Source organism: Triturus cristatus, chromosome 7, assembly GCF_964204655.1.
Source record: "Triturus cristatus chromosome 7, aTriCri1.1, whole genome shotgun sequence".
NCBI classification, from domain to species: domain Eukaryota; kingdom Metazoa; phylum Chordata; class Amphibia; order Caudata; family Salamandridae; genus Triturus; species Triturus cristatus.
Genome location: NC_140590.1, coordinates 1,681,145,364 through 1,681,172,162, shown reverse-complemented (window position 1 = coordinate 1,681,172,162; position 26,799 = coordinate 1,681,145,364). Strand labels below are relative to the sequence as shown.

General features: G+C 44.8%; 1 protein-coding gene across 2 annotated transcripts in view; it reads right to left on the bottom strand.

Moving 5' to 3' along the window:
• Positions 1-2,127: 2,127 nt before the first annotated feature.
• LPAR5 (lysophosphatidic acid receptor 5) overlaps positions 2,128-26,799 on the bottom strand; it is a 39,286-nt gene continuing 14,614 nt past the window's right edge. Inside the window, exons 1-3 of one of the 2 annotated variants that reach the window (XM_085619807.1) lie at positions 25,699-25,833; positions 19,192-19,371; positions 2,128-5,641 (exon numbers count right to left, since the gene is read on the bottom strand). In XM_085619807.1, coding sequence (XP_085475933.1) covers positions 4,431-5,600 — 1,170 coding nt within the window. In that variant the 5' untranslated portion in view covers positions 5,601-5,641; positions 19,192-19,371; positions 25,699-25,833 and the 3' untranslated portion in view covers positions 2,128-4,430. Of the gene's footprint in view, positions 5,642-19,191; positions 19,372-25,698; positions 25,834-26,799 lie in introns of those variants that run through there. The other variant, XM_085619806.1, reaches the window with a different exon arrangement.

Genomic DNA, 26,799 nt, shown 5'->3' with positions numbered 1-26,799 from the left:
GTGAATGGTGGCCATGACACGCGGGCGAGCCCCTGTTCTCTTGGAACTGGAGTTGAAAGAAAGCCTGGAAGCAGCTCACAGTGAGACTGGGCTAAGCAGAGCCAAGGGCAGCCTGGGGCAGCACACACAGATCCAGGTACACAAGGCCTCCAAGCACTTCCGAAATAGACATCCCCACACGTGGTGGCATGATCTCGTCGTCAAATGGCACAGGTGGCATGACAGAGGCCTGCCATGTAACAAATAACATGATGTGTCGCTCGCATGTCAAAGGTGATATGACCTGTCCATCACCTGTTACAGGTAAGGTGTCTTCTCACCTCTTACTGGTAACATGGCCTGTCTCTTGGCTGCCACAACTCACCTGTCACACGTAACGCGACCCTTCGCTCTCCTTATCTATCAGCTGTCATATGTAGCATGATCCATAGTTTCCCTATCACGGATAACAAAGGTCTCTCACTTTTCAAGGTTAACCTGACCTGCCAATCACCTGGCACTGCTAACATGACCTTTCTCAACGGTGACAGGTAACATGGCATCTCCATCATTTGTCAGTGGAGGTGTCTCCTCGTGCCTACCACAAGGAATAAGGCATTTTTTAGGCTGTGGCATGCACCATGGCCTGTAACTCACTTGCCACAAGTAGCATGTTTCAGTCACTTTGTATGAAAATCAGTTGTTACGATTGTTGTTTACAACCGTGCCTTTACCACAGATTTGTACATTGCGTTGTCTTTTACATGTTGTTTTACATATGTGATATTTTACAACCCATTGTGCAATGTAACAATTGATATTATTTATATATGTATATATATATATGTATGTGTGTGTGTACTTATACCCACACACATATACTCTAAAAAATAACGCTTAGCTCCCTTTACCTTTACCCACCCCACCCTTAAACCCTAAAACCCCCTTACCTCCCTTTACGTCTATCTGCCCATGAATCCTAAAAACCTCTTAACCTCTCTTGAGTTCTACCTGCCTCCGAACCCTAAAAAACCATTGCCCCCTTTACCTCTGCCCATCCATGAACCCTAAAAAATCTTACCTCTCTTTACCTCTACCCACCCTTGAACCTTAAAAATCTCTTGCCTCCTTTCACCTCTACCCACATCTGAACCATAAAAACCCCTTACCCCATCTTACCTCTATAGGCCCTTTAACCCTAAAAAACTTTTACCCCCCTTTACCTCTACCCACCCTAAACCCTATAAAACTCTTACCTCCCTTTACCTATACCCACCCCTGAACCACCCCATAAGTCTATAGAAAAAAAAATCCTCAACTCTTAAATACCCATTTTTTTAAATGTGTTGTTAAAAAAAAAATACTTACCTGTGTTGTAAAGTACTGCGTGGTAAACAAGCCAAAAATAGCCTGACTGGTAGTTACCTGCAATTTAACATGTGTGGTAAACGTTACATACCACTTTTCATGGCTAACATGGCCGATCCCATGCTCATCTCAGCTAGCATTACCAGTCCCGTCCCCTCTGACATGTCTATAACAGGTAACATGGCATACATTCTCTTGGCACAGAAAACTGGACCTTAAGTCACCCACCTTTCATAGGGAACAAGACCTGTCCCTCACTGTCACACGAGACATTATAATGTCCCTCGACGGTAGAGCTAACACGACATGCCCTTCACCTGTCCCAGGTAACCTGGCCTGTCTCTCACGTGATACATGTCAGTAGAGCAGTTACTTACGTGTTATATGCAGCATGACGTGTTGCTCTTTTGCGACATCTGCTATGTCTGTCTCTCACTTCTCACAAGTAACACCTGCCACAGGTAACATTCCCAATCCGTGACTTTTCTGACTCTTGCACTGACTCCCTCAAAAGTTCAAGGTTTTTGCATGACTGGTCATTTCCTATTGGGTGAAAAGGTCGGGCCCTTCACCAGTCACAGGTCGCATTACTTCTTTATAAGTCACAGGTAACATTAACCATACATCGGTTCTCGCACGTAAAATGACCTGTTGTCTGCCATGAAAAGTAACATGATGTCCTCATGGGTCACAATTAACAGGACATTTATCATGGCCTATGCTCACCAGTCACAGGAAATAGTTTTTTTAATTGCAAAGACTCACTCAACATTCTAGTTGTCATGTTTTCAAGGAGCCTTTATTAATTCTCAGTTAGCATCCCATGTTCTTGAGCATGGACAGTTGTGAACAATGTGGGAAAGGTCCCGCAGGATGTGTTCCAGTCGTGGGTAGCTCCGGGCTTCTACGCCCAGCCTGTTCCATGTGCACATCAGGCAGACTCTTGGTTCAGTGACCCACATCTCACGCATAGGAAATGGCCACATTGAAAAATGTCTTCAATCAATTGTTCTAGGTTCAGGCCTCCTACTGCAGTTCCATTCTTCGTCACAGGCTGTGTGTGTGTTCAAAGCTCCTCTAACAATTGCACCTCATTTGCACCAAGCCCTCTTTCTCTGTTCCGTGTTACACTCTACATTGCAGGTGACTTACTTTAAAAGATAGACTTTACCATTTTGTGTGTTCAAGGCTTCTCTGCTCTTTGCACGTCTCATGTTTTAATCTAACCCTCTCCAACTTTGTACATTCTAAGAGCTGTTCCGAAGGGGAGCGGGCCTCTAATGGACGGGAGAGCCTGCTACGGAGGGCTCTAAGGCTATTAGAACATTCCGCTCCTAGAGGGCAGAATGTTCTAATTGGTAAAACAAAGGCCTCAAATCCCCTCGGGCTCCATGAGGCCTTTGTTCCCAGCAACAGACGTGAACAAACATTGGAATGTTGATGCTCCGGGCTTCTACCAGACATTAGAATTACAGAGCACTCCATTTTTGTATTCTAAGCCTTTCTCTCCATTACAGTTCCTAGTTAACATTCACGATAACTGCGTTTGTGCATCCTACTCGATTGAACTACTAAATATTGACCCCCAGAATATCGTGGTCAAGAAGGTTGAGAACAGAATATAGAGGGACAAAATAAGGGTATAGATTTACTGTTCCTAACTCCACTTCTACGTACCTTGAAGACTTATGCACTGCATAGATAGCTACATGCGGAATTAGGTATAGAAAATCTAGGCTTACTTACTGGGAGATATTTTTATTTCAATATTTTGCCCTGAATATTGTGTCCTGTTGATATTTTGGGGTTGATATTCAAGGTGCAAATCATTTTAATCTTCTTTACACATCCCACATCTATTGCATTTCACGTGTAGCTTCATTATCCAGGTGTATGGTTTCTAGGGATCTGAACTATATTTCCCTAACCTTCCTCTTTCTACAACTGCTCCAATCCTCGTGTTATAATCTTATAGCTATTAACCCAAACTGGGTCTTCTAGCTGCCTTTAACTGATGTACCGCCGGTTTTGTGAGGTTAACTCAATCTTGGAAGCATCTTTAAGTGTTAGTTTTTTAGGCCCACACACCATATACATTTCCGTCTGTTTAGTTCAACCTAGTCAGCCCAACACCCCTCCGTTTTAAAGCCTCTTTCCTACTGCCCCTGTTCTAAGCTTTCTTCACATCCTGTCTCCTTTGTACAAGATTATTAACAGCCACTAGACTATCTCAGTATTCTAGTGTATTTTACCCATATCTGATGAGATGTTTCTACATGCCTTCTACAGGCTGGTTTCCCCATTATCGTCCTCTGTGGTCATACCTTGCTTTCATCCCAAACCTTATCTCAGTGTCTTAGACTCTTTTACCTATTGAGGCTCCCCGTTTTCTAACTTGTTTACTCCACTCTCCCCCAATCTGCTCAGATTAGGTATTCATACTGCAGGTTTTTTCAGTAATCTGGGTGCCCTTTCAGATATTCCTGTGCGCTCTGCTTCATGTGTTTTTACTACACCCCCTTTCATTATTATAGGTTTGTTCGCCCACTGCTGTCTTTGTTTTTAGTCGAAATCCTCTCTCTGTGGTCTAGGCACCTTAACCCAGGGTGCACCCTCTTTTGAATGCTAATGTTCATAATTTAGCAAAATTATTCCCTCATGCCCCTACTACACATTCCCTCCTCCAATCTTTTACCAGATTCCTTTTCTGTTGCCATATCGCTGTTCTTGCAAATGCGTTCTTCCGTTCCTTCTTTTGTTCCCTCTGGCAGGACGATAAATTCTCTTGGCACCAGGTTCACTTGTTCCAACTCTAAATGGATCCTGGTTTTGCCCCAGATGCCATAACTTAACCTCCCTTTTACCTAGAAGTGTCAGCATCTGTCTTTGCCTAAAAGGTATCAAACTAGTTATGGCCTAGCACAGCAGGCCTCACATAGTAACTTTAAAGACATCCCAACCTGTATCCCAAATTTCGAAGCTGGGTTATTTTATTTCCGTGGGTGGCACTAAGACAGTACGTTCACCCAACCTCCTGGAAAGTAACAGAAGTGGTTCTTTTGAAAAGAACTCTGTCTACTTCCTTATATTGCAGAGTCCTGGATGGGTATGCCCCGGAGTCGCATCACCGGTGGATAGATCGGCTGGGCAGGCTGAGTCTTCTCAGTGGTGAGACAGCCTTTTTTAAAGGAGGGCTGGTCCTTCTCGATGGCAGGTGACCCCTTCTCCATGGTTGAATACCTTGCCTCGCCATTGCTAGAGTTGCTTCTAGTTGTGCCAGACCTCCTGACCAATGTCTTGTCCGTGCCTCCCTCAGAGTCCCAGCCCTGCCCCATACGCAGTCTCTTGAAGGTGTTGCGAAAGCCCTCAGTGCTAAAGTAGTAAACCAGTGGGTCTAGGGTGCAGTTCAGGCTTGCCAGGAGCACAGTCACAACCAAAACCTGTCGTACCAAGCTGCGGGTGTCGTCCTCCACCTTTACCACGTTGGCTTTCATCATCCCATAGATGGCAAGTGTGGTGTTGTAAGGTACAAAGCACACAACAAAGATAGCAAGGTTGACTATCAGCAGCCGCACAGTCTTCTGCCGCCGCACACTCTGCGTGCCTCCTGCCCGGCACAATTCGCGGAATATGCGGCCAGAGCCATAGGCCACAGTGACCAGGGGTAACAGAAAGCCCACAATCTCGGCTAGCACTATAAGTGGCAGTACACTTTTTTCCCAGGTGCTGAAGCCTTCAAAGCAGCGTGAGATGGAGCCATTTGCATAGCGACAGTCATTGGACAGGTGGATGCGAGCAGCCGGGATGCTTCCCATCAGGATCAGGACCCAGACAGCTATGCAGACCAGGCGGGCCACCTTGGGTCGCCTCAGGTGCCGCCAGCGTAGTGGGTGCACGATGGCCACATATCGGTCCAGATTGATACACATGAGAAAGAGGCAGCTTCCATACATGTTGATCTGGAAGAGGGACCCTGACAGCTGGCAGAGGAGTGTACCAAAGGGCCAGTGGTGCTTGGAGTAGTAGTAGAGGCGCAGTGGCAGTGAGAGAGTGAAGAGTAGATCGCTAATTGCAAGGTTGAACATGTAGATGCTGACCACTGATTTGAGCCGCAGGTAGCGCAAGAAGATGTACAAGGCCAGCAAATTGAAGAGCAGTCCAAATGAAAAGATAACGCTGTAGCCCACCAGGTGTAGCTTGTGGTTGAAGCGGTAGTTCTCACACACCGAAAGGTTAATTGAGACGTTCGCCATGTCTCTGTCAGATTCTTGCAGCAGTCCTTCAGTGCCAGGAGCTATGGAGACAGAAGGGAAGCATAGATCAGAAATATTACATTCCACTGGACTGGTAGAATGATAAGTGAGCCACATTATTATAAGAGAAGAGTTTATTATAAATTCTGCTTGTAGCAACTTTAAGTGAACAACTGAGAAGAACTTACTAGAGTCCTCCCACCTTCTCAAGAGTACAGAGAGAGAGACACTGACTATCCACTACCACTGAGGACTTTGTGTTTCATACAGTTACATTACCAAAGTTTCTTGGGGTGGCGGGGGATGAGTATAGTTGAATCAAAATAAACCTACAAGAAAAGACAATTCAGGGCCCAAGACTTAAATGGCCTCCTCATGGACATATTAAAATATAACCCAATTTTCTGAGCTAAACAGCAGGTCCCAGTGTTTGATGTAGTGTTATATCATTAATGCACACCAAACTCATGGCGATACTCGGTTATCCATCTACCTTACAAAAAGTGCATCTGGAGTAACCCTTGAATGATCACCTTTTTAGATGTGGAGGGAGGAGAAGGTGTTTGAAAGAATATTTTTGGACAAACTAGTCCACATAGTATGCAATAGGCAACTATTATCTGTCTTTGCACTTACTGTGCTGGAACAATAAGGCCAGCAGACGAGGGGATCGAAGTACATCCAGGCAATGGGCCATGATAACATAGAAAAACTGTGGGTGAAAGAAGAGAACTGGGAACAAATCAAGGATTGTTCAGAGCAATTCAGTCTTTAAATCACAGGACATACTAGGTAGTGAAGACTGCATAGGATGAGCACAACACAAGAAGGCCCTGTAGACATAGAAGACTGAAGCAAGGGTGGGGTGTGCACCCTGTTGTTCAGTGTACATGATGCAAACATGGGAATGGCATTGGTGACAATGTGGGTCACATCACCCTAAATGGGTGGGAGACCGACCACATAGCTGCAGCACACGGAGGACACAATACTAGTAGATCAGACTCAAATGGGTCTTCAAGTTGCATTGAATGCATTGGAGAATTACAATATGCCAGAAAGATCTGCTGATAAAACTAGTAAGACAAAAGTCATGGCATGTGAAGCCATTAAATCTAGTTATAGCCGATGGATTGGCACAATTGGAGAAGGCTAGCTCTTGTGACGAACTTGAGGTAATTCATGATCGGAAGGGCAGTCGTAAGGCCCATGTTAGCAAACTAATGGGGCGAGATGACTTCTTCCAATTTTCCTATCTATCGTGTATATTCAAGCCTTCTATCTCCTATATTTGAACCGGTTCCGAGGGGGATGAGAGCAAAGCTTATTCCCTCTATTTTCTATAGTGCTACAGTCAATTGTAACACATTGGATGGTTGTCTACTTAAATAGCGGTAAGCTCTTATTATCTATTTTTCAATTAGAGAAATCTACACCCCATGTGCTGTTAAGGCTGGAAATGAGGTTAGAAAAGTTATATGTAATTTCTGAAGCAGCAAGTTTAATATACATTTAAACAGCATGTAACAGTGATATTACAAAGCAGAAGCAGCTAATGTGGTCTGAGATGGTAGCGAGAATAAATGGAATTAAGTAGAGATCCCTATGATCACAATTACATATATGTGGATTAACTATTAATTATGAGGTGTTTAAAAAGAGATTAAAAAAAGTTACAATTGACTTCCCTTCATGAGGATGGTATCTTGTTAAGGAAATTAAAAATAAGTAAACATACTACATAACCCTTCAAAGGTCTGAGTCCTCAAGAGTATCTCACATCGATTTAGAGGAACAGTGAGTCACAAGTTCCTAAGATTATTGTTTATGCTTTCATTACTATTGGTAGTTGTGGGACACAAGGAAAATGAATCGACTGTATGTAAAGTGAACTGCTTTTGTGGATACAGATTGGAATAATTTACTCACATGCTGTATCTGTCTGACTTTTAATTCCACAACCACATTTTGGCCATGTCGTGGAAGGAGAAATTTAGACATTTGATCAACCCTAACAGCAACAAGTTTAATGTTTAATGTTAAATGTAACTGGTTAGTAGGTCGAGTTGTAAGATATACTGATTGTGTACTATCTTGCATTAAATTGTAATTGATTTCTTTTCTTAAAAATGTGTGGTCTAATTAATCAGTTTGTAGCTTTTGTATAATATCATGGAACAATTGTGATTAATGTCATCAATTCCCTGACACAATGGATATGATTTAATTTAATTTAAGATGTACCTATACTTAAAAGCATGCTATGTGCCAGATTTACAGAAAGACAGACATCTCATTATTTAATGGGTTTACAGAAACTGGGTTTTTAAATAGGAGATCTCTATAAAAGGGTATTTGAAGCTGAGAGCAGGGCCCCTTTGTTGAAGAGACTGCATTAGAAGAGTTAATCTACGCAATGAAAGTAGAGTGTTATAAGCAATTGTGATTAATGTCATCAATTTCCTGACACAATGGATATGATTTAATTTAATTTAAGATGTACCTATACTTAAAAGCATGCTATGTGCCAGATTTACAGAAAGACAGACATCTCATTATTTAATGGGTTTACAGAAACTGGGTTTTTAAATAGGAGATCTCTATAAAAGGGTATTTGAAGCTGAGAGCAGGGCCCCTTTGTTGAAGAGACTGCATTAGAAGAGTTAATCTACGCAATGAAAGTAGAGTGTTATAAGCAGGAGTCGGAAGATGAAATTGCTTTGTAAGTGATTCATTAAAAAAGGTATAAACAGCAAGACAATGCATAATAGATACTTTTGAAAATGGACCAATATGTTGGGTGCATCTGCAAGGAAGCCAATGTGTGCACACTTTATGAACAAAAAAAATATTAACATGACAGAGTAGAACAAAACCATATATAAGAGTGATTACTAAATAGCTTAAGTTTTTCATAAATAAAAAAGATAGCACACTTTCTAAAGAAAAGCCTGCAAAGCAGCTTTTAAGATGTTATCACGTCAGCAATGTAAATACTTTAATACTCGTCATGTTGCATCTGTAACCCAACAAAGGGACTTATTGAGCCTCATAGCCGAGACCCAAAGGCACCCCAAATTAGACAATGTAAGCATTAACAAAATTTTATGGTTTTAGTGGACAGCCCATCCAAGCAATGGCAAACGACAAAAAAATTATGCAAGCCAATGGCTGAAGCTGGCTGACCCAAAGTCTACTCTATGTACAGATGTCTAACTTCTTATAGGTATTTTTTCAAAGTATTGGTAACCTGAGGTCTCTCAGACAACTAAAGCTGTCTGTAGTAAAATAAAAAAAGTTAGTTGAATGGCATGTACTCCCAACGCATTTATAATATTTTGCATGTCTCTTCCGCGGTATACATTTCTATGGAAGCTGCCTATCAAGGAAAGGAAATCACACAATCTAGGAGTTCTTTAAATTGACTGCAAATCAAAACTGCTTGAAGTTGCCACTTTCCACTGAGATTTCATATTAATAGAGGGATGGTTCAGTAAGAAAGTTCTCTAGCGGGGCTCTAACCATTCTGGTAACTAGTTCTATAGCCCAGCAGAGCACAGCCCTCCCTGACCTGTAAGTCAATTCCATCCTTAGTCAACAGCTCTCAAGCCCAGGGCAGCAGGGCCAGTCCCTGACCTGCAAGGTCTACTGCCTCCCTAGTTAGTCCTATAACCTTCTTACCAAATAGCTTCAGCTGCGGCTCATTGATAAGAGTGCCAGGGCCCCGCCCCCTTTAATTTTTTTCATCCAAATAGCTTTTTTCTTTTATTAAATTGGAAGATTTTGATTTATTTAGTTTTAAAATGTAGAAAGTAGCTATGCAGGGAGTGTAAAAACACTCACTACTATTCACCTTCCTGTCTTCGTACATGCTTTAATGCATGTAAAAAGACATTGCAGGTTACCGTTAATTAACATTTACCAGGCTGATGATCTCACAGCCCTGAGGCCTGTGAGGTCACCACCCCAGCAAAGACTTAGGGCTTCATTACGATGTCAGTCGGAGTTTCCTCCTTCCGACATCGACACCGACTTGGAATCGACCAACTTGCAGTCGGCAGTTCCTCCTGACCGATTACAATGCGACCGAACACTGCTCAGTCGGATTCCCATTGACTCCTATGGGAGTCCGTGTTCTGCCTGACAACACAGGCGCCTATGGGGAAGTTGGGGGCGTGCGTACAATTCTGCACCCTGTTGCAGGCACCCCATGGTGCCTGCCACACAGTACAGGGTTTTACAGGGGGGTCTGGAGGCTGCAGGATGAAGCGGGCCCTGCTTGGGGCCCCAAAAGTCAAGAGAATCGCTCGGTCAGAAACACAGTCCGTAGAACCGTACGAAGCGGGTCTGACCGACATGAATTTTCCGAGAGCCAGTCGGAACAAATTCCGAAAGATCGTGCAGTTTACAAACCGACCGCGGATATCTTAATCGGTCGGTTAGATTGTAAACCAACCGAGTCGGTCGGAAGGGTTCTGACATGGTCTAGGAGATTCTGACTGTCGGGAGGAGGCTTTCCGCCAGATGTGCAACGCAATGGACCTGCCCCTCCTAACAAAGAGAAAACGCAACCCTGGGTGGTCCAGTCTGCATCCCCGTAGCCCCAGGGGCTAAGTTTCAATCAAACACTGGCGCTATATCACACCACCCTTTCACAGCTCGTAAGGAACCAGGTTCGAGTCTTGGCGTCGGTTCAACATTCTGTGATTCTGAGCAAATAACATAATCTATTTTTTTCTTTTAATGAATGTGTCCTTGTGTAAAGTAATTGGCGCTCATGTAAAGCATTCCAATACCTCCAAGTCGAGTTTTCGCAATATAAAACTGCAAAAAAAAAAAATGCCTCATTGACCCCTCTGCTCATGCATACGATGTACATTAAATGCTTTGCCATAGATATTAAATGCTTTGCCATAGCTACAGTTTCTCTTGAGAGAAACGAGCTGTGGGGCAGGAGCACGAGGGAGAACAGTTAGTTGTATTTATTTATTTTAAATGCAAGCCATCAAATCCTACTGTGCCACTAACAATGGTTGAAAGGCAGGCCCAGGGTTAGCTATGTAACATGCTGTGTTTAGATTACAATTCTTAGCGCCTTGACAGAGATGCTGTCTGCCTCCAGCTGCACTCTTGTGGGAAATGTGTTTTCTGGAGATAGGGTATTTAGGAAAGAAAAGTAAGGAGTAATCCTTTCAATGACAGAATGCTCTTAACTTAAGACTTAGGCCGTGCAGGTATAACCAACCCCCTTTCTTTGGGACTGATGTGCTCGCATTTCACGCGTCATGACTTTGAAACTTCACCAGCCGCCACTGAATAGCTCTCTAGTCTAGCCCAACATGCCATAGGAGCTCCCTCACAGTCAGTTATATCGCCCTCCTGGCAGTAAAGACCCCAGCTTGTGCTCTCCCTTCCTGTCAATCAAATACCATCACTCAGATGTCCAACGTAAACCCCGCAGGGCTGGATTCAGGAGAAATCTTCAGGTTAGACCCATAGGATACATTTGCATGCATTTCTAAAGGCTCAACCCTCCTGGACCACCTATTGACACTGAAACCTACTTGGGGTGATGCAAGCGAGAGCTGGACACAGGCAAAGCAACCAGTGCCTGGAGGGTTTGTAAAGAATCATCTAATCAGCGTGGCTAGACAATCCTACCTGGACCACAGGAATATATGACGTTACAACGCATGCCATTACAACGCATGCTTTTACAACGTAGTCTTTACATCGCAACTACCATTACATTGCATGATTTTACAAAGCATGCCATTACAACACATTTTTTAAAACTACCATTACAACGCATTTCATTACAACGCATTCCATTACAACGCATACCATTACAATGCATAATACCTTTAGGGCAACAGTAGGGTAAGTGTTGGATAGTGTAGGGGTAAAATGACTATTCCCACTCCAGTCAGTGCAATAGTAGGGTAAGTGTTGGATAGTGTAGGGGTAAACATTACTAAGTGTTGGATAATGTAGGGGTAACAATCACTATTCCCACTCCAGTGAGTGCAACAGTAGGGAAAGTGTTGGATAGTGTAGGGGTAAAAATTACTATTCCCATGTACCCCAAAACCCATACCCACCATAATACTAAAAGAATCTCCATTACTTACCTTATAATGCCTTGTACTGGCATGCGTTGTAATGGTATGCGTTGCAATGGCATGCGTTGTAGTGACATGCGTTGTAATGGCATGCGATGTAAAGGCAGCTGCGTTGTAACAGTTGCGTTGCAAAGGTAGGTCGTTGTAATTACTGCGTTGTAATCGATGTTTCCGGACCACAACAGCTTCCTGGTGCTTGAAGTACAGCAGTGTATTAACCCAACCCCTCTCCAGGCTTTGCACCTTATCTATAAACACTCCTGTAAACACCATAACACCTGCATCTCCGGTACAAGGCCGTGAACATGCTCATTGTTCAGGGGGGTCACATATATCCAGATAAAAAAACACCCCAGCGTTGTATGAAAAAAAAAAAAATCTTAATCCATAAAAGTGCATGATGCTTAGAGATAAAAGTGCAAAAAGTCCTACCTGTCACTTTATGTGTAAAGGTAGAGGAGGAGGGGTGAAACAGGGAGAGGCACGTTCAGAGGAAAGTCGCGTGACCTCCCTAGTAAATAGCCGTCGAGCCCAGCCTGAATGGTCTACCGCCCGTTTCCCCCACATGTAACTCCTATGACATCCCTAGCAAACACCCATGTAGCCCAGCATCAAATGGTCGTTGCCTCTTTCCCCCGACCTTTAAGTCCTGTGACTTCCCTAGTAAACAGCTGTGAAGCCCAGAAGCACATGGTCTTGCCGCCCCTTTTCCCCGATCTGTAAGTCCTGTGACCTCCCTAGTAAACAGCTGTCTAGCCCAGCACGGAATGGTCTCCCCCGTTTTTCTCATCTCCTCCCCACGAAACAGCAGTCTAGCCCAGCACCGGATGGTCTACCACCCCAAGTTTCCCCGACCTATAAGTCCTATGACATCCCTAATAAACAGTTGTCTAGTCCATAACTGAATAGTCCCCCCCCCCCCCAGTTCCGCGGACCTGTAAGTTCTATGACCATTCTAGTGAACAGCTGTTTAACCCAGCAAGGAAAGGCCTCTTCACCCCCTGCCCCACCCCACTGTTGCTCTCGACTGCAGCTAAATCCTATGAAGTCCTAAGCCAAAAGCGCTGAAATCCAGCACAGCATGTTATGTTATTTTGATTTGTATAGCGCACTAATCACCCTGGCCTAGAGGGCCAGAGTGTAGGTGGGTGGTCCCAATGTGCTTATAGGAAGAGCCAGGTCTTTAGCTTCTTCTAGTCTTGTTGAGTGATCTTGTAGCCCTCTGGGATTGCCATAGCGATGTCGTGAACTGATGAGGGGTTGAGCCAGGTCTCTGTGATGAAGAGAATGTCAGGTGCGTCGCTGCTCAGAAGGTCACATATTTTGGTTGTGTGTTTGCTGAGTGATCATGTGTTGTAAAGCATGCACGCAAGTGGGTGTTAACATGCAGGCTTGCTGTGGCGTAGGGTGGGTGTGTAGATGGTGGTGCTTGTGAGGTGTGAATGTTGGGAGGAGTGTTGAGGGTCTTGTTAGTGTTTGTATGGGGGTGTGGGTAGGTGGCTGTTGGAGAACCGGTAGTAAGTACAGGTGAAATCTCCTACTGTGGTGTGAGGTGCAGTGCGGCAGCAGTTGGGGGGAATGGCATCCGGGGTCTAGCGACCTAAGGAGTGCTACAGAGTATCACTGGGTGCTGATTGGACCAGAGTTCCTGGCACTAGACTTGGTCCAGGCATGGATGGGTGCAAATGGGCTTGCCTTTGGAACGCCTGCTGAGCGTCCATGTTGTAGCTGTCATTAAGTAGGTCCTGGAGGGAGGAGTCCAGGATGCCATGATGTCATTTCTGGTGCTGATAGATGGTGGGAATTAAGTCCCCTTGCTTGGCAACTTCTTTTAAAGATGGTTTTGGTGGAATAACCAGTAATGTCACTTCCTGTCCAGATGGATGATGGGAAATTCAGTGATGTCATTTCCTGTGCAGGTGGATGATGGGAGATCCAGTGATGTCACTTCCTGTGCTGATGGGTGGCGGGAAATGGACATGGAAATCACTCTACCTCCCTTATAAGCAGCCAAGAACGACCTCCTCCAACTGGTAAGTGCAATTATCTTTGTCCAGGGAGGGCACATTTTAAAATAACTTCTCTGTCCTCACCCAACCTCTTCCTTGTTTTTGTGCAGAAGGACTGTCTGATACTCAAAGGTAAAAACCATTGTGGTTCTGAAATACGCAGATTAGAAGACTGCTCCATAAATAATTAATTAAAAAAATATGTGCAGGCTGCTAAATGCTGGGGCTGAGGAATACTTCGGCTGTCTCGATTTGCAACTTCATGCCACTTTTTTTCCACCACCCTACACTTCCTGTCTCTTTTTCTCACACGTGTGGGTTCTTTTTAGGTCTTGCCTAAGATGCACACTTCCTGTTGTAAGGATCATGTTTTCCAACGCAGAGACACAATTTCATGTCAGTTTGAAGACATGTGTTATTGAACATGTAACAAGTAATGAATTGCTATCTCAACAAACGCATGTTTCTGGCATGTGTTTTTTTTCTGTAAATGTATAATGAATATTTCTAATAAGCAAGATCAATCAAAAACACATTCAGTGATAATTTAGTGACTATTTAGCTTAGAAATTACTCCAGGAATGTCATAAATCTTATGACTGGTTCCTTCCATAATTGTATTATTTTTATCTATTTGTATCCCATTTTTTTAGGCTTCTTTCTTTTAATTTTAGGTTCTTAAAAACATACAGGACACCTTCTACTTTAGCTATATTCTCCATTTTAGTTATCCTGTCCAGTTTGTTTACCTTTGGCCCGAATTCATCCTAGGTAATGGAGGTCACCTTCTTTGACAATGGTGGCTGTCATTTTTCTTCAAACTCTGCAGAATCATTAACATGTCTGCCTTTGACGCGGATGTAGTCTGTTCCTATCTTTCCAAGAACTGTGAAAGTGTCAAATCATTCAGATATATACATCAACAAAACCCCTGGTGCGACATCAGTCTGGGACAGGTGCCCTTTTCAAGGTCAAATAAGAACAAATACAGACATATAGCCAAAATAGTGCAGGCTGGTAATGTCCTCTCACCACACATGTGTATAAGGAAACGTCTAGGGCACACACCTTAATGCACATAATATATGTCAGATATTCCTTAACTTATGTCAGAAATTCCAATCTCTGATACGATTCAGTATATAAGGACTGTCACTTGACCACATAGGAGAGAATCTTCACCCAGGTGGCAGATAGCAGATCAAGATGAGCACAGCACCAGATTCCGTGTTGACCGAAGAAGCCTCGAGCAAGGCAAGATTTGTTTGGATTACCACTGCCCCCTGGTAGTAACCCCAAAGCATTGGCACCACCTCATTTATATATTGGCTGGTGTTTTGCAGGCCTGCAATAAGCTGTTTTTCACATTAATCGATGGTGCATTGGACTAAGTTCACTCGCGCCACATGTAGGTGTGAAAACAAACCTTCTTGAGCTGAGCCATAGACTCAGTTTACGCAACCCTGTCACTCTCTCTCTATTGTTAGGTCTCGCCTATGACAGCACATGTGCTGTCTGTTGCAAGACATATTGTTAACTTACAGTGGGCTTAGAGCACGCCCATTGCTTACCACTGGTTGACTTCATTATCTCTCTCATTTTCTTGCTTCCTATTTTCAGCTTCCATAGATTTTCCTTCCTTTTGTGTTTGTTTCTCTCATGGAGCATAGACGCATTCTCCTTCCACTGTTTGTTTGTCAGGCGCGACTTTTTTCTTTTTGTTTAAGCACACTATAAGATATGTTGCCCGGCTGCCTTCCTTGTGTACATCTCTGCCCTCCATGTTCCTCTTTCTCACCCTCCCGGAGTTTCCGTTCTTGTTTCCTTCCCGACCATGCTCCCTTGCCGCTCTTGCTTCACCACCACCACTTTGTCTCTTGCCTCCTCCAGCCCAGCCTGCCTGTCTTTAGCTGTTTATTTGCTTCCCCAGCCTCTTCCCTCCACCTTCCTATTTCCTTGTGTTTCCCCAACTCCTCCTGGCCACCCTCTGGTGTCAGCTTGATTCCCAGGTCCTTACCACCAACCCTCCGTTGTCAGCTTGCTGCCCAATCCCTTCTTGCCTGATTGCTGCCCTACCCATTCTGCCCACTCCGATTGTAAGCTTGCTACCTAGTCACCTCCCAATTGCCCTCCTTTGTCAGCTGCTCTCCCATCCTCTCCTGCCCGCCCTCCATTGTCAGTTTGCTTACCCATCCTGTGTCGTCTGCGCTCCATTGTCTGGTTGCTTCTTCATCGTCACCCACCTTCTGTTATTGGTGTACTTTCCCAGCCACTCCTACCCACCTTCCTTTGTCATCTTGTTTCCCCCAATTGCTCACACCCACCCTGAATTGTCAGCTTGCCCTCCGAGCCCCCCAGGCCCACCCTCCCTTGTAAGTTTGCTGCCTAGCCTCCCACCCTCTCCTGTCCATTGTCAGCTTTCTTCCCTAGCCCCTACATCCCACACTCTGCTGTTAGCTGCTACCCAATCCCCTAAAACCCACCTTTTGCTGTCAGCTTGCTTCCGAATCCTCTCTCGCTCAATGTTGTCAACGTGCTTCCCTCCACCTGCTGCTCTCCTGATGGCTGTGGCACTGTGCTCAGTGCTGGGTACAGGCTGCCCTGGGCTCCACACACATGTGCTACTGCACCTGCCGCACTAATGATATCACCATCCCTGTGCTCTGAGCTGGAAACTGGCTGTAGTTGTCTACTCACCCACCTGTGCTCCGGTGCCACTGCACCAGCTGCAAAGTGTACGCAGACTGTTCATTGGCTTAGATCCACTGTGAGTTGTTGCTAAAAGTGCTAGAAGTCAATTCTAGGCGCTGCAGCGAAATATGCCTCAACTTTCTTTCTATGTGTATGGTTTTCGAACCCCCTCGGTGTGCTTTCTCTGTTGCTCCCCCACCTTTCCCCCACCCAAGGTTGAACCGTACCCACAACCTCTGTTCCTCCCAGCAGCGGCTCCTCCGCAATGGCGGAGGAGCATCGCCCCATCTGCCAACAGCCAAAAAAATGAAAAAATAAAACTATAATAAACCCTTGTTTATTATCGTTTTCTTTTTGCTCTGGCAGCCCAGGCTTGGGACCGGGGCAGGGGAGGATAGGCACTAGGGGAAGTGTTAGCACTGCTATTCAGCGCACATGACAGTCTGGCCGGCCGTCTTAAGACAGCCAAACCGTCATGCGCACTGAAGCTCTCTCTAACCCGAGCTGCGTTGCCGGGTTGGAGAGAGCAGGCACAGGCTCCCAGTCTAACTGGGAGCGCAAATCATCAGCGCTCAGGCCATTCCGGACGCTGCTTTCAGCAGCATGAAAGCAGCCTCAGGATTGGCCACAGTGGACTCTGGGATCCTGCACCTGCAGTTGAGAGGAGCACGATGTGGCAGGTAAGTGTTCTTTTTTTAAATGTGTCTCGTCATCTGTCTGTGCATCCCCCCCTCGACCACTTTATTGACACATCAGCGGCTACCGGTTCCTCCTGCTGCCCTTTCGCAGCACCTGTGTGGGTCTTTTTCACTCCGTAAGAGGCACTGTGTGAGCTTCCGTTCGTACCTTTGCTGACTGTGAGGCCACTTAGAAGAGTGGCATGAACTGCTGCTCTCTTTTCACCTCTGTTGTGAACAGGACCGGACTGGGAACACAAACCAGCCCTGGCAATTCAGCTGGACCGGCCCTGGGGTGGGGGTGCGCTAGTGAGAGCACCGACCCCGGGCAGGGGTGTGCTAGTGTGAAGCACTACTGCGCTTTTGTTACAGGGGGCCGATATTGCAGCACTTATGCAAAACCGGCCCCCTGTAATAAAAGCGCCCCCACTGCTCCAAAACCAGCCCCCAACATCCCAGCCCATGGGGAAAACGCCCAATGCCTGCTACGGCCAGTTCGGCTCTGGTTGTGAAGCAGCCGGTCACTCCTCGGGGTTTGCGGTTCTCTATCAAAAGCTCCAAAAGAAATAAGGGGCATATCAGCAAACAGGCGATAAAAGATTTTAGCTGCTTTTGCGTCAGTTTTTGGACGAAAAGCGGCGATAATTTTATCGCCAAGGTCACGCTATCGCGTGAAACCCTGCCTTATCGCCATTTCCCTTAACGCCCATCTTTGCATCTCTAATGAGATGCAAAGTGGACGTTCCTCCCCAGGATAACGGGAGAAATGTCGCTAAGCGACATTTCTCCTATTATCAAGCCTCACGCAAAGCAGCATAGCGACAAGAAAAGTAGCGATAACCTCTGTTATCGCTACTTTCCTTACGCCTGCTTTGAAACTGACTTAGCCATGATATCCTATGGAAGGTGGATATCATGGCTAAGTATGTGAGTCCCTATCAGCAAACTATCGGCAAAAGTTGTGTGATTATCGCTGGATTTCCAGCGATAATCGCACATTTGGCAGCTTGCGCTCTGAATTTTATCGCTTTGGAGATAAGAGTTGCTAATAGCACGCTATCTTCGCGATAAAATTCAGAGTTGGCCAGCGATAATTATCCTCACGCTAAGAGCGCCGAGCGATAATTATCGCTGGCCCTTGCTGATATACCCCTAAGTATTCTGGGATCTGAAGACCCATCCCTATAGTGAGAAATGTGGAAGTCCCAGTCCCTGCCACTGAAGGCTTTTGTTGACAGTCCCCCTCATGATGATGGTTGACATCTGCAAGTCAGGTCTGTCACTGTAGCAAGGTGGTGAGGCTGGTCAGAGTGTGCTCCCCCCACCCAACTCCTCCACCCACCTCCGGTACTTACCCCGGATATGAGTTATCAGTGCAGCAACTGGTCTTTATTTGTTCACAAGTATTTATATAGCACTAACGGGGGAAAGGTTTGCTTATGCCATGTGTGCAAACACACCGGGTACTGTCCCACTCCAAGGAAAATACAGATTAAATATAAAAATAAAGACCTGAGAAATCTCCTCAATCACTCTTGATCAAGCTGTCTGTCCCTCACCAAGCCGGTGATCCTCAGATATTGTCATGTGTGCAAAACATGCATGGCCTGGAGCAAAATGAGACCCAAGCTAAACTGTCTTAAACGACAATATGTTGCTAACCAAACCGCGACCGAATCACAATGTGAGCCCTACCAGAAAACGACCAAAACCATAAAGGGATGCAAACCAAAATTTGCCTTGATGTAAAACATGACAGTCCAAAACATGATCCAAAAATAAATACAACTCAAGCGATAGCTAAACTCAGTAGTGACTTAAAGCGAAACACGACATCACAACATATCCCAAATCAAAGAGAGAGTCAAACCCAAACGTACGTCAAACTCAAATCTAAACCAAAAGGTGACATCAAGCAACACATAACCCAAATTGAACCAAAACGTGAAGTTACTTTTGTTTCTCAGAACTGATCCTCAGTATTACTTGTGAGACCGTCTGCCAACGACTGTCATATGCTCTCCGTGCCTTCGACTGCCCTCCCCCACCACACATCCCCGCGAACACTGGCCTTCACATGCGGCCTCCATACCTGTGGAGATCTTTGGCCGCTGTTCCTTGGTCCATGTCAGCCCTCAACCGATGGTCAGCAGTGGAGGAGTCCTCTTGGTGGTAGAGAGAGGACACCGGTGAGGAGAGGTCTTCTGCCACCAGACTGCCAATGCAGTGGCGAGGTGGGGTACCACCTTTGGTGTGCCTGCAGCCTTCAGACCTGGAGAGGGAGGAAGGAAGAAGGGTTAGGACAGTGAGCGGATATTGTTGCTGTGATGTGAGCATATGTTTAGACAGTGAACAAACACTTTGTGAACACTGCACGTTTGTGACCAGGGGAACACTGGTCTTTCTCCTTGAGAGGAGGTGATGAGAATAATTAATATAATTGATTTTTGTAAAGCGCAAACATATCACCCCCTTACGGGTTTCAAGGCGCCGTCGGGGAGATTAAGTGAGCTATTGCCCAGAGTCACATGATGCTGAGCTGAGCTGAGCTGCCGCTGGGGATCGAACCGTGAGTCGATCAATATTGCAAAATAATTGCCTTTTTTTATCATCACTGCTGGGGATTGAGAATCTCCTGGGTTTGGTTACGGGCCCCATATTGCACAAAGTAGGCATTGTCAGCGAGTCAGGCTTTCAGCAGGGATATTGGGGGGCAGAACTTCCTCCAAGAGGTGGGACTTCTTAAGTGGTGTATGTATGCATGGATCCTCAGCTGACTGGGTGTAGGGTAGGCGTATGCAAAGTTTTTACCACCCAAGGGAAGTCATGTGGAGATCCAGATTTTTGGTCTACCTGTAGCCCTTAGAGTTTCCTACCACTTTTCCAATATTTACACACCAGTGTTGCTTCCCACAAAATGTTGGTAATATTTCCTCAAAGTTTCTAATTTCGCCACAAGTGCTAGTAGGTACTGAAAATTATATATGCCACTTCCTAGTGAGTTAAACTTTTCTTCAGAAGTTTGAAAATTGATAGGTATTAGCGACATTTTCTATCACGAAACAATTAAAGAGCGTGAAGTTCCCTTTCTAATGTAAAAACACACACAGAATAATGGCTGTGTTTGCAAGAATTATGGGAGTTAGTGAGAGGAAACATTTCACAAGTTCTCACACATCTTGTATAAGGGTGCAAGGTGCACTTCACAGACGGGGCCCACTAAAGGTGACCCTGGCTGTGAGGTTTTCTGCGTTCCTCTCTGTGGTGCCAGCACAATTCTCAGAGTGGGGCTGCTGCCATCAATGTTACATCACTGAACCCACAGGGATTGAAAGAAATCCAAGCGTCACTCAACGACAGCGGCTGCTCCTCCGCTATGGCACAAGAGCGTCGCCCCACCTGCCAGCAGCTTAAAAAGTTGAAAAATAAAACGATAATAAAACAGATTAATTATTGTTTTACTTTTCAACTTCTAAGTTCTGCGTCTTGGGGGCGTGGCCATTGTGGGGCAATCACAAGGGAAAGTGGTAGGCACTGCTATCAGTGCGCATGTGGGTTTGACCGGCGGTCTCAGGCCCAACAAACCCACATGCGCACTGAGCTGGCTCCAACCCGAGCTGCGTTGCCGGCAGGCAGGCCTAGGCTCCCAGTCTCCCTGGGTGCGCACATCGAGGGCGCTCCCATGCATGAGAGCAGCCTCAGGATTGGCTGCAGGGCAGGCTGGGAGCCATGAGAAGAGCAGAAGACCGGCGATGCGGCAGGCACGTTCTTTTCTTGATCTTCTTTCTTTCTCGGTCCCCGCTCCCACACCCACCCCTCCACTCTCCCCTAACGCCGGCCGCTACTGCTCACAGAACAAGTGTAGCAAATGTATTCAGCAAGAGAGTGATATGAGCGTAATATGTAGCTCGTGGTGCCTTTTAGAGAACACTGTCAAAAATGTATTACTGGGACATTGTGTAGTAGCACACTGCTATTAACAGACCGCACACTTGCCACTGAAATGGCCACTACATGTAAACAAATGGGCAGTTTTACTGATAAAACGATATGGCGCACATATGAAAAAGTGTGGAAATCGAGTTTCAGTGAGCATTATCCTTCACGCAATACCAAGTAAAGGGTCTTGATTTGTTTGGATCCAATTAAAAGCTTTCTTTATATCACACTTCTGAATTACAAAAATATATATATTGCTTCAGTGCTTCTTTCCTAACTGCTGATATATTTGTGCGGTTCATTTATATGTATTTCAATTGTGTTCTTTGTTAGAGGAAAAAATATTTGCTTCCTACAGCCTTTCTTTCACACTCCCTGTACCCCAGCAAGGGCGCTGCATAGTTCACTTTACAAAATCCTCTGACTTAGCCGCTGGAGAATGTAAACACCAATCTTTGTGTTAAAAGAATAAGCAGCAATTTGCCACAAGATACGGCCTGACATTTGACCTCTGTCTTTGAAGCACATGTGAGGAGATAAAAGCAAGATGTACAGGCATCTTTATTCAGTGGTGGCTGGTGACATTTAAAAGTGGTAGGGCGTAAAAGTTAGGGATGAGCTTTGACTTTATTGCTCATTCATTTCTGAACTCCAGCAGGGTTATTTTGGGGGTGCTGTAGCAACCCCCCCACACCTTTATGTCCAGCACCCAAGGTTCCTATCCAGAGGGGATGTAGCCGTGCAGTTCGGGCTGGGCGGCTCTTTGGGGAGAGGTGGAGACTGATCTGCAGACAGCGAACCCCCTTAAGTTAAAAAAACAGATTTGATTGGGGGCCAGAGAACGGTTTCATTAAATGTAACTCTCCCATTTTTTTCGGCTCAGATTGAATCACTGGGGGAGCGATCTCCGCCTTTCATCCTTGTAAGGTTGATAAAATGAGCAGCATTGATTTTGAAACTGTGGCATCTAGTATATAACCCAAGAAAGAAATCAGTTGGTAGTATGCCATATTTAATGTTTAGGCTTTTATTATTATTAGTAGTAGTAGTAATGGTATTGTTAGTAGTAGTAGTAGTAGTAGCATTGTGGCCATTATTATTACTAGTCGTAGTAGCAGTGGTACTACTAGTAGTAGTATAAGTAGTAGTATTATTAATATTAGCAATAGTAGTAGCAGGATTATTATTATTAGTAGTAGTAGCAGTAGAATTAGGAGTAGCATAAGTAGCGTTGTTATTAATAATTTTAATATTATTAGTAGTAGTAGTAGGAGCAGTATTATTATTATTACTAGTAACAGTAGTATAAGTAGTAGTGTTATTATTAGCAGTAGTATTAGTATTATTAGCAGTATTATTATTACTAGTAGTACAAGTAGTAGTATTTTTATTATTGTTATTAGCAGTAGCATTCGTATAATTATTAGTACTATTAGTGGTAGTATTGATATTACTATCATTATTAGTAGTGGTCATAATAGTCGTAATATTAATATTGTTATTACTATTAGTAGTAGTGTTGTTATTAATATCATTATCATTAATATCATTACTATTAGTAGCATTGTTATCGTTATTATTAGTAGCATTATTGTTATTATTATTAGTAGTGGTAGAAGTATTGTAATTATTATTAGTAGTAGCAGTGGTAGAAGTATTGTTATCATTATTATTAGAAGTTGCGTTGCTGTCATTAGCATTACTAGTAGTAGTAGCAGTGGTACTACTGATAGTAGTGTAAGAAGTAGTATTGTTATTATTGTTATTATTAGCAGTATTATTAATACTAGTAGTAGTAGTAGCAATAGTAGTATTAGTGGTATAAGTAGTAGCATTTTATTATTATTAGCAGTATTATTAGTATTAGTAGTAGTAGTAGCAGCATTGATATTACTATTATTAGTAGTAGTGGTAGTAGTATTGTTATCATTAATATTAATATTATTAGTAGTAGTAATAGTCGGATTAGTCTTGTTATTATTATTAGTAGTTATTACTATTAGTAGTAATGATATTAACATTGTTATTATTAATATTAGTAGTAGCATTGCTATAATTATTAGTAGTAGTAGTATTGTTGTCATTACTATTATTAGTATCAGTAGCAGTTCTTGTATTATTATTATCGTTATTATTAGTAGTAGCAGTAGTATTATTAGTAGTAGTGGTAGAAGTATTGCTACCATTATTAGTAATAGTAGTATTGATGTAATTATTATTACTAGCAGTAGTACTAGTAGTAGTATGAGATGTAGTATTGCTATTATTAGCAGTAGTAGTAGCAGTATTACTGTTATTAGTAGTAGTATTGATATTACTATTATCATTAGTAGTGGTAGGAGTATTGTTATCATTAATATTAGTGGAAGTAGTAGTATTATTAGTAGTAGTAGCAGTATCAGTAGTAGTCTTGGTATTATTATTACTTGTATTACTATTTTTAGTAGTATTAGTGTTGTTATTAATATTATTAGTGTTGGTATTACTAGTAGTAGTGTTATCATTATTGTTATTAGTACTATTATTATTAGCAGTAGAAGTAGTACTAGTATTGTTGTTATTGTTATTATTACTGTCATTATTATTAGTGTAGTAGTAGAATTATTAGTAGTAGTAGTGTTCTTATTATTATTATTTCTAGTTGTAGTCGCATGGCTATTATTATTATGATTGGTGCTAGTGGTGGTATTGTTATTCTCATTAGTAGTGGTAGCGGTATTATTGGGGTTACTATTAGAAGCAGCAGTAGTAGTATTCGCAGTGTCATCATTAGGTTTCTATGTGTGTGTGTGTGTGTTTTGTAGTCGTCTGCGCCGCAGATGCAGGAGGCCGCGGGTAACGCCGGCCCTTTGTGGGTCGGTTTTAGGGCCCCAGGTCGGAGGGGCTCAAAGATACCTCTGTAGGGTCAGAGGGGCTGAACCCCTGGTTCAGCCGCGCCTCCCACAGGATCTGAGGGACGGCGGGGCTCCCCACGGCTCGGGGCTCTTTCCTCTCCCACATAAAGACCTTGGTGTTGACCTCGAGAACAGATGGGAATGCGATGTAAAGAACGATTCCAATAATAAATCCCACGGTGACAGGGATTGGAAATTCAGCAAAAAGCTTGTGAAGTTGAAGGCAAAACTAAAGATGTCCAAAAGAGACAGAACCAATGAGTGTACCCGAATCTAGGAGGAAAAGCCATGCAAATGTGAGAGCAATGCTTCAAATTATCAAATAAATACAAAACAGAGGGGGGGGCTGAAATAACTTCAACAGCAAATAAAAACGTATGCAAGAAAACGTATGTATGAGGCTTCTGTTGAAGCAGCGCTGCAGAACAAATACTGTAATGGCAAAGGGTTTGCAGGGACCTGCTGTGTTTTTAGGGTCTTAGCAGCCCCTAAACCTGAGAACTGCTGGGGAAGAGGCTACTGTTACTGATACAATTCCTTGTGTTTTGTATTATAATGTATGAATGGAAAGCTCGCTGTCCGCTGCAGGTAGCTGACTTACCCATAATATGTCAACACTAGATTCTCACGTACACGGGACACTCCAACAGGAAGGGACCCGGAGGTTTGCGGACCCCCGTCAGAGCAGAGACCCAAACATGGCAGGGAGCCCCAAACACAGACGGGGTATTCAGCTGGGACTGGAGTATAGCCTCAGATCAGCCGAGTCTTCATAACAGGTCCCCACGCAGGAGGACATTCCACGAAGAAGGGCGCAAAGTGCCTAGATGTCCTTCTAAGCGCAGAGACCAAGCGGCCAGCGCTGAGCAGAGGTCGCCCAATCACTGGGGGTCCCACTAGGAAGAGCCCATTGATTCTGAAATGTCCCGGAGAGCCAAGACCCCTCACAGACTCTCACAGAGAGAAGACCCTTCGCCGGGGAATGTACCAAGCATGCAGGAAAGAGGGGGGGGGGGGGGGCCTCCGTGCCACTGTGATGCGCCTGGAGGGCCCCATGAAGAACAGAACCCTCCCTTAAGACGAGCCAAGGGCTGCCGCCTTCTTTCCTGCCTGAGTCCTGTGTGTACGTCTCTGGGTTGGGCAACGAACATGCAGTGTCAAAGGTCGAACTCACAGGATGTCGGGTCTCCCTCCTGCTGGCACTGCCAGGATTGATGCCACTGCTGGCACACCCCGGCTGGATGGCACCGAGGAGAGACATGTGGCATGGCTAGAAGTTAAGCAGCTGCCTATCGTGAACACAGAGGACCTGTCTCGCTTCTTGATTGAACTCATTGTGTGATCTTTGCCAAATCCACTCACAAGCATTGCTATCAAGAGTATTCCCAGGGGTGACAGACTTGACGTCACACATCGGCATCCCACGAAGATCCCTTCTCCCGCCGTCCGACCATCAACATCCTCTTATTAAGATGCTGAGAGGCCAGAGAATGGACAGGGGACTGGCAACTACAGAAAGTACACAGGACTGTAATTTTCTGAAGCCACCCTAACTTTCTATTCTTGCCGCTGCCATGTTGACCTCTGAGAGAAGGGCAGGGGCACCAGAGGTCAGGCCGGGGTGCTGATATACTTCACGACCCATGGTTGACGCCCATGTCACCTCAGCGCCCTGGGCCTCCGTTCCCTGAACTCCCAGACTCGGGCAGCGCCCAGAAGCGATTCGGTTTGCACCGTGAGCTATAAAGCAATGTTCCGTCACTCACCCCGTACCGCCAGTTGCAAGTGCTGAGACGGTGTGAAGCATGTCCCTGTGGTCACAGCCCCCTCTCTTCCTCCCTCGCTGCCGTCTCTCTCATCTACTTTTGTGTCTCTCTCTGTGTGGTGAACTTTGAAACGGGGAGTGGCTGGCGTGCTCACCTGCTGTTTGGGGGTGTGAAAGGAGAGACGCAACAGGCATGTGCCGAAAGCGAAACACGGGAGGAAGTGAGAGGGCGGGAGAAAGAGCCGGGGAAATGAGAGACCACAGAAAAAGCAGCAGCGCGTGTCAGAATGTAGGGAGACAGCCGCCTTCGAAAGGAAGTCGGTTGACAAAGCCTGACAAAGTTCAATGTCTTTGATACTAGCAGCGAGCCGAGAAGTCCCTCAAAGACGTTCAAAAATCACAGACATGTCTCGTCCTGTTTGGCGCTTTGACGACATCCACTGAGAGGGAGACTCAGACCTAAGCATCTCAGGAAGGAAGGCGGGAAGATAAAGAGCCGCTCTGCAGAGAGAGGTGAGAAAAAACCTCACAAATGTGCTTACAAATCCATACATTCCATGCCTCGCCTCGTGCACCTTGCAAACAACGCCAGCTGAATGTCTCCTGTGCAGTGAACCACCCGGCCCCTACCCTACATTGCATTCACTTTCCCCCTGAGGGCCGGGCGCGACCCGAAGGTTTAAATAATGGTGTCGTAGCAGCTGGAAGCTACCGTACTCACGAGTGTGCTGCTGCCTCTATGTTTGAAGGTTCAATAGGGTCTCAAGTGAGGCCTACACGTCACCACTGCTACATCACGCTTTAGGACCGTGGTACTCAAAGTACGGCCGGGGGCTCATGCGAACCCCAGCTGAATGAGTGCACTGAGCTGCAGTTTACTCCAGAGGGCACTAGCGTTAAAAAATATGTTAAATAAACGCGAACGCGTCCATTTACGGGCTAACTGAAGCGAAAGAAAAGAAGCCAATCAGGTGCCCTGCAAAACCTAACTTTAGGAACACATTACCTTTTCAATTAATCTTGCAATAAACGTGTAAACATACGATTAGTCTCTACCAAAGTCAAAAAGTGTATTTCATTACCATGCACAAGCATTACACAT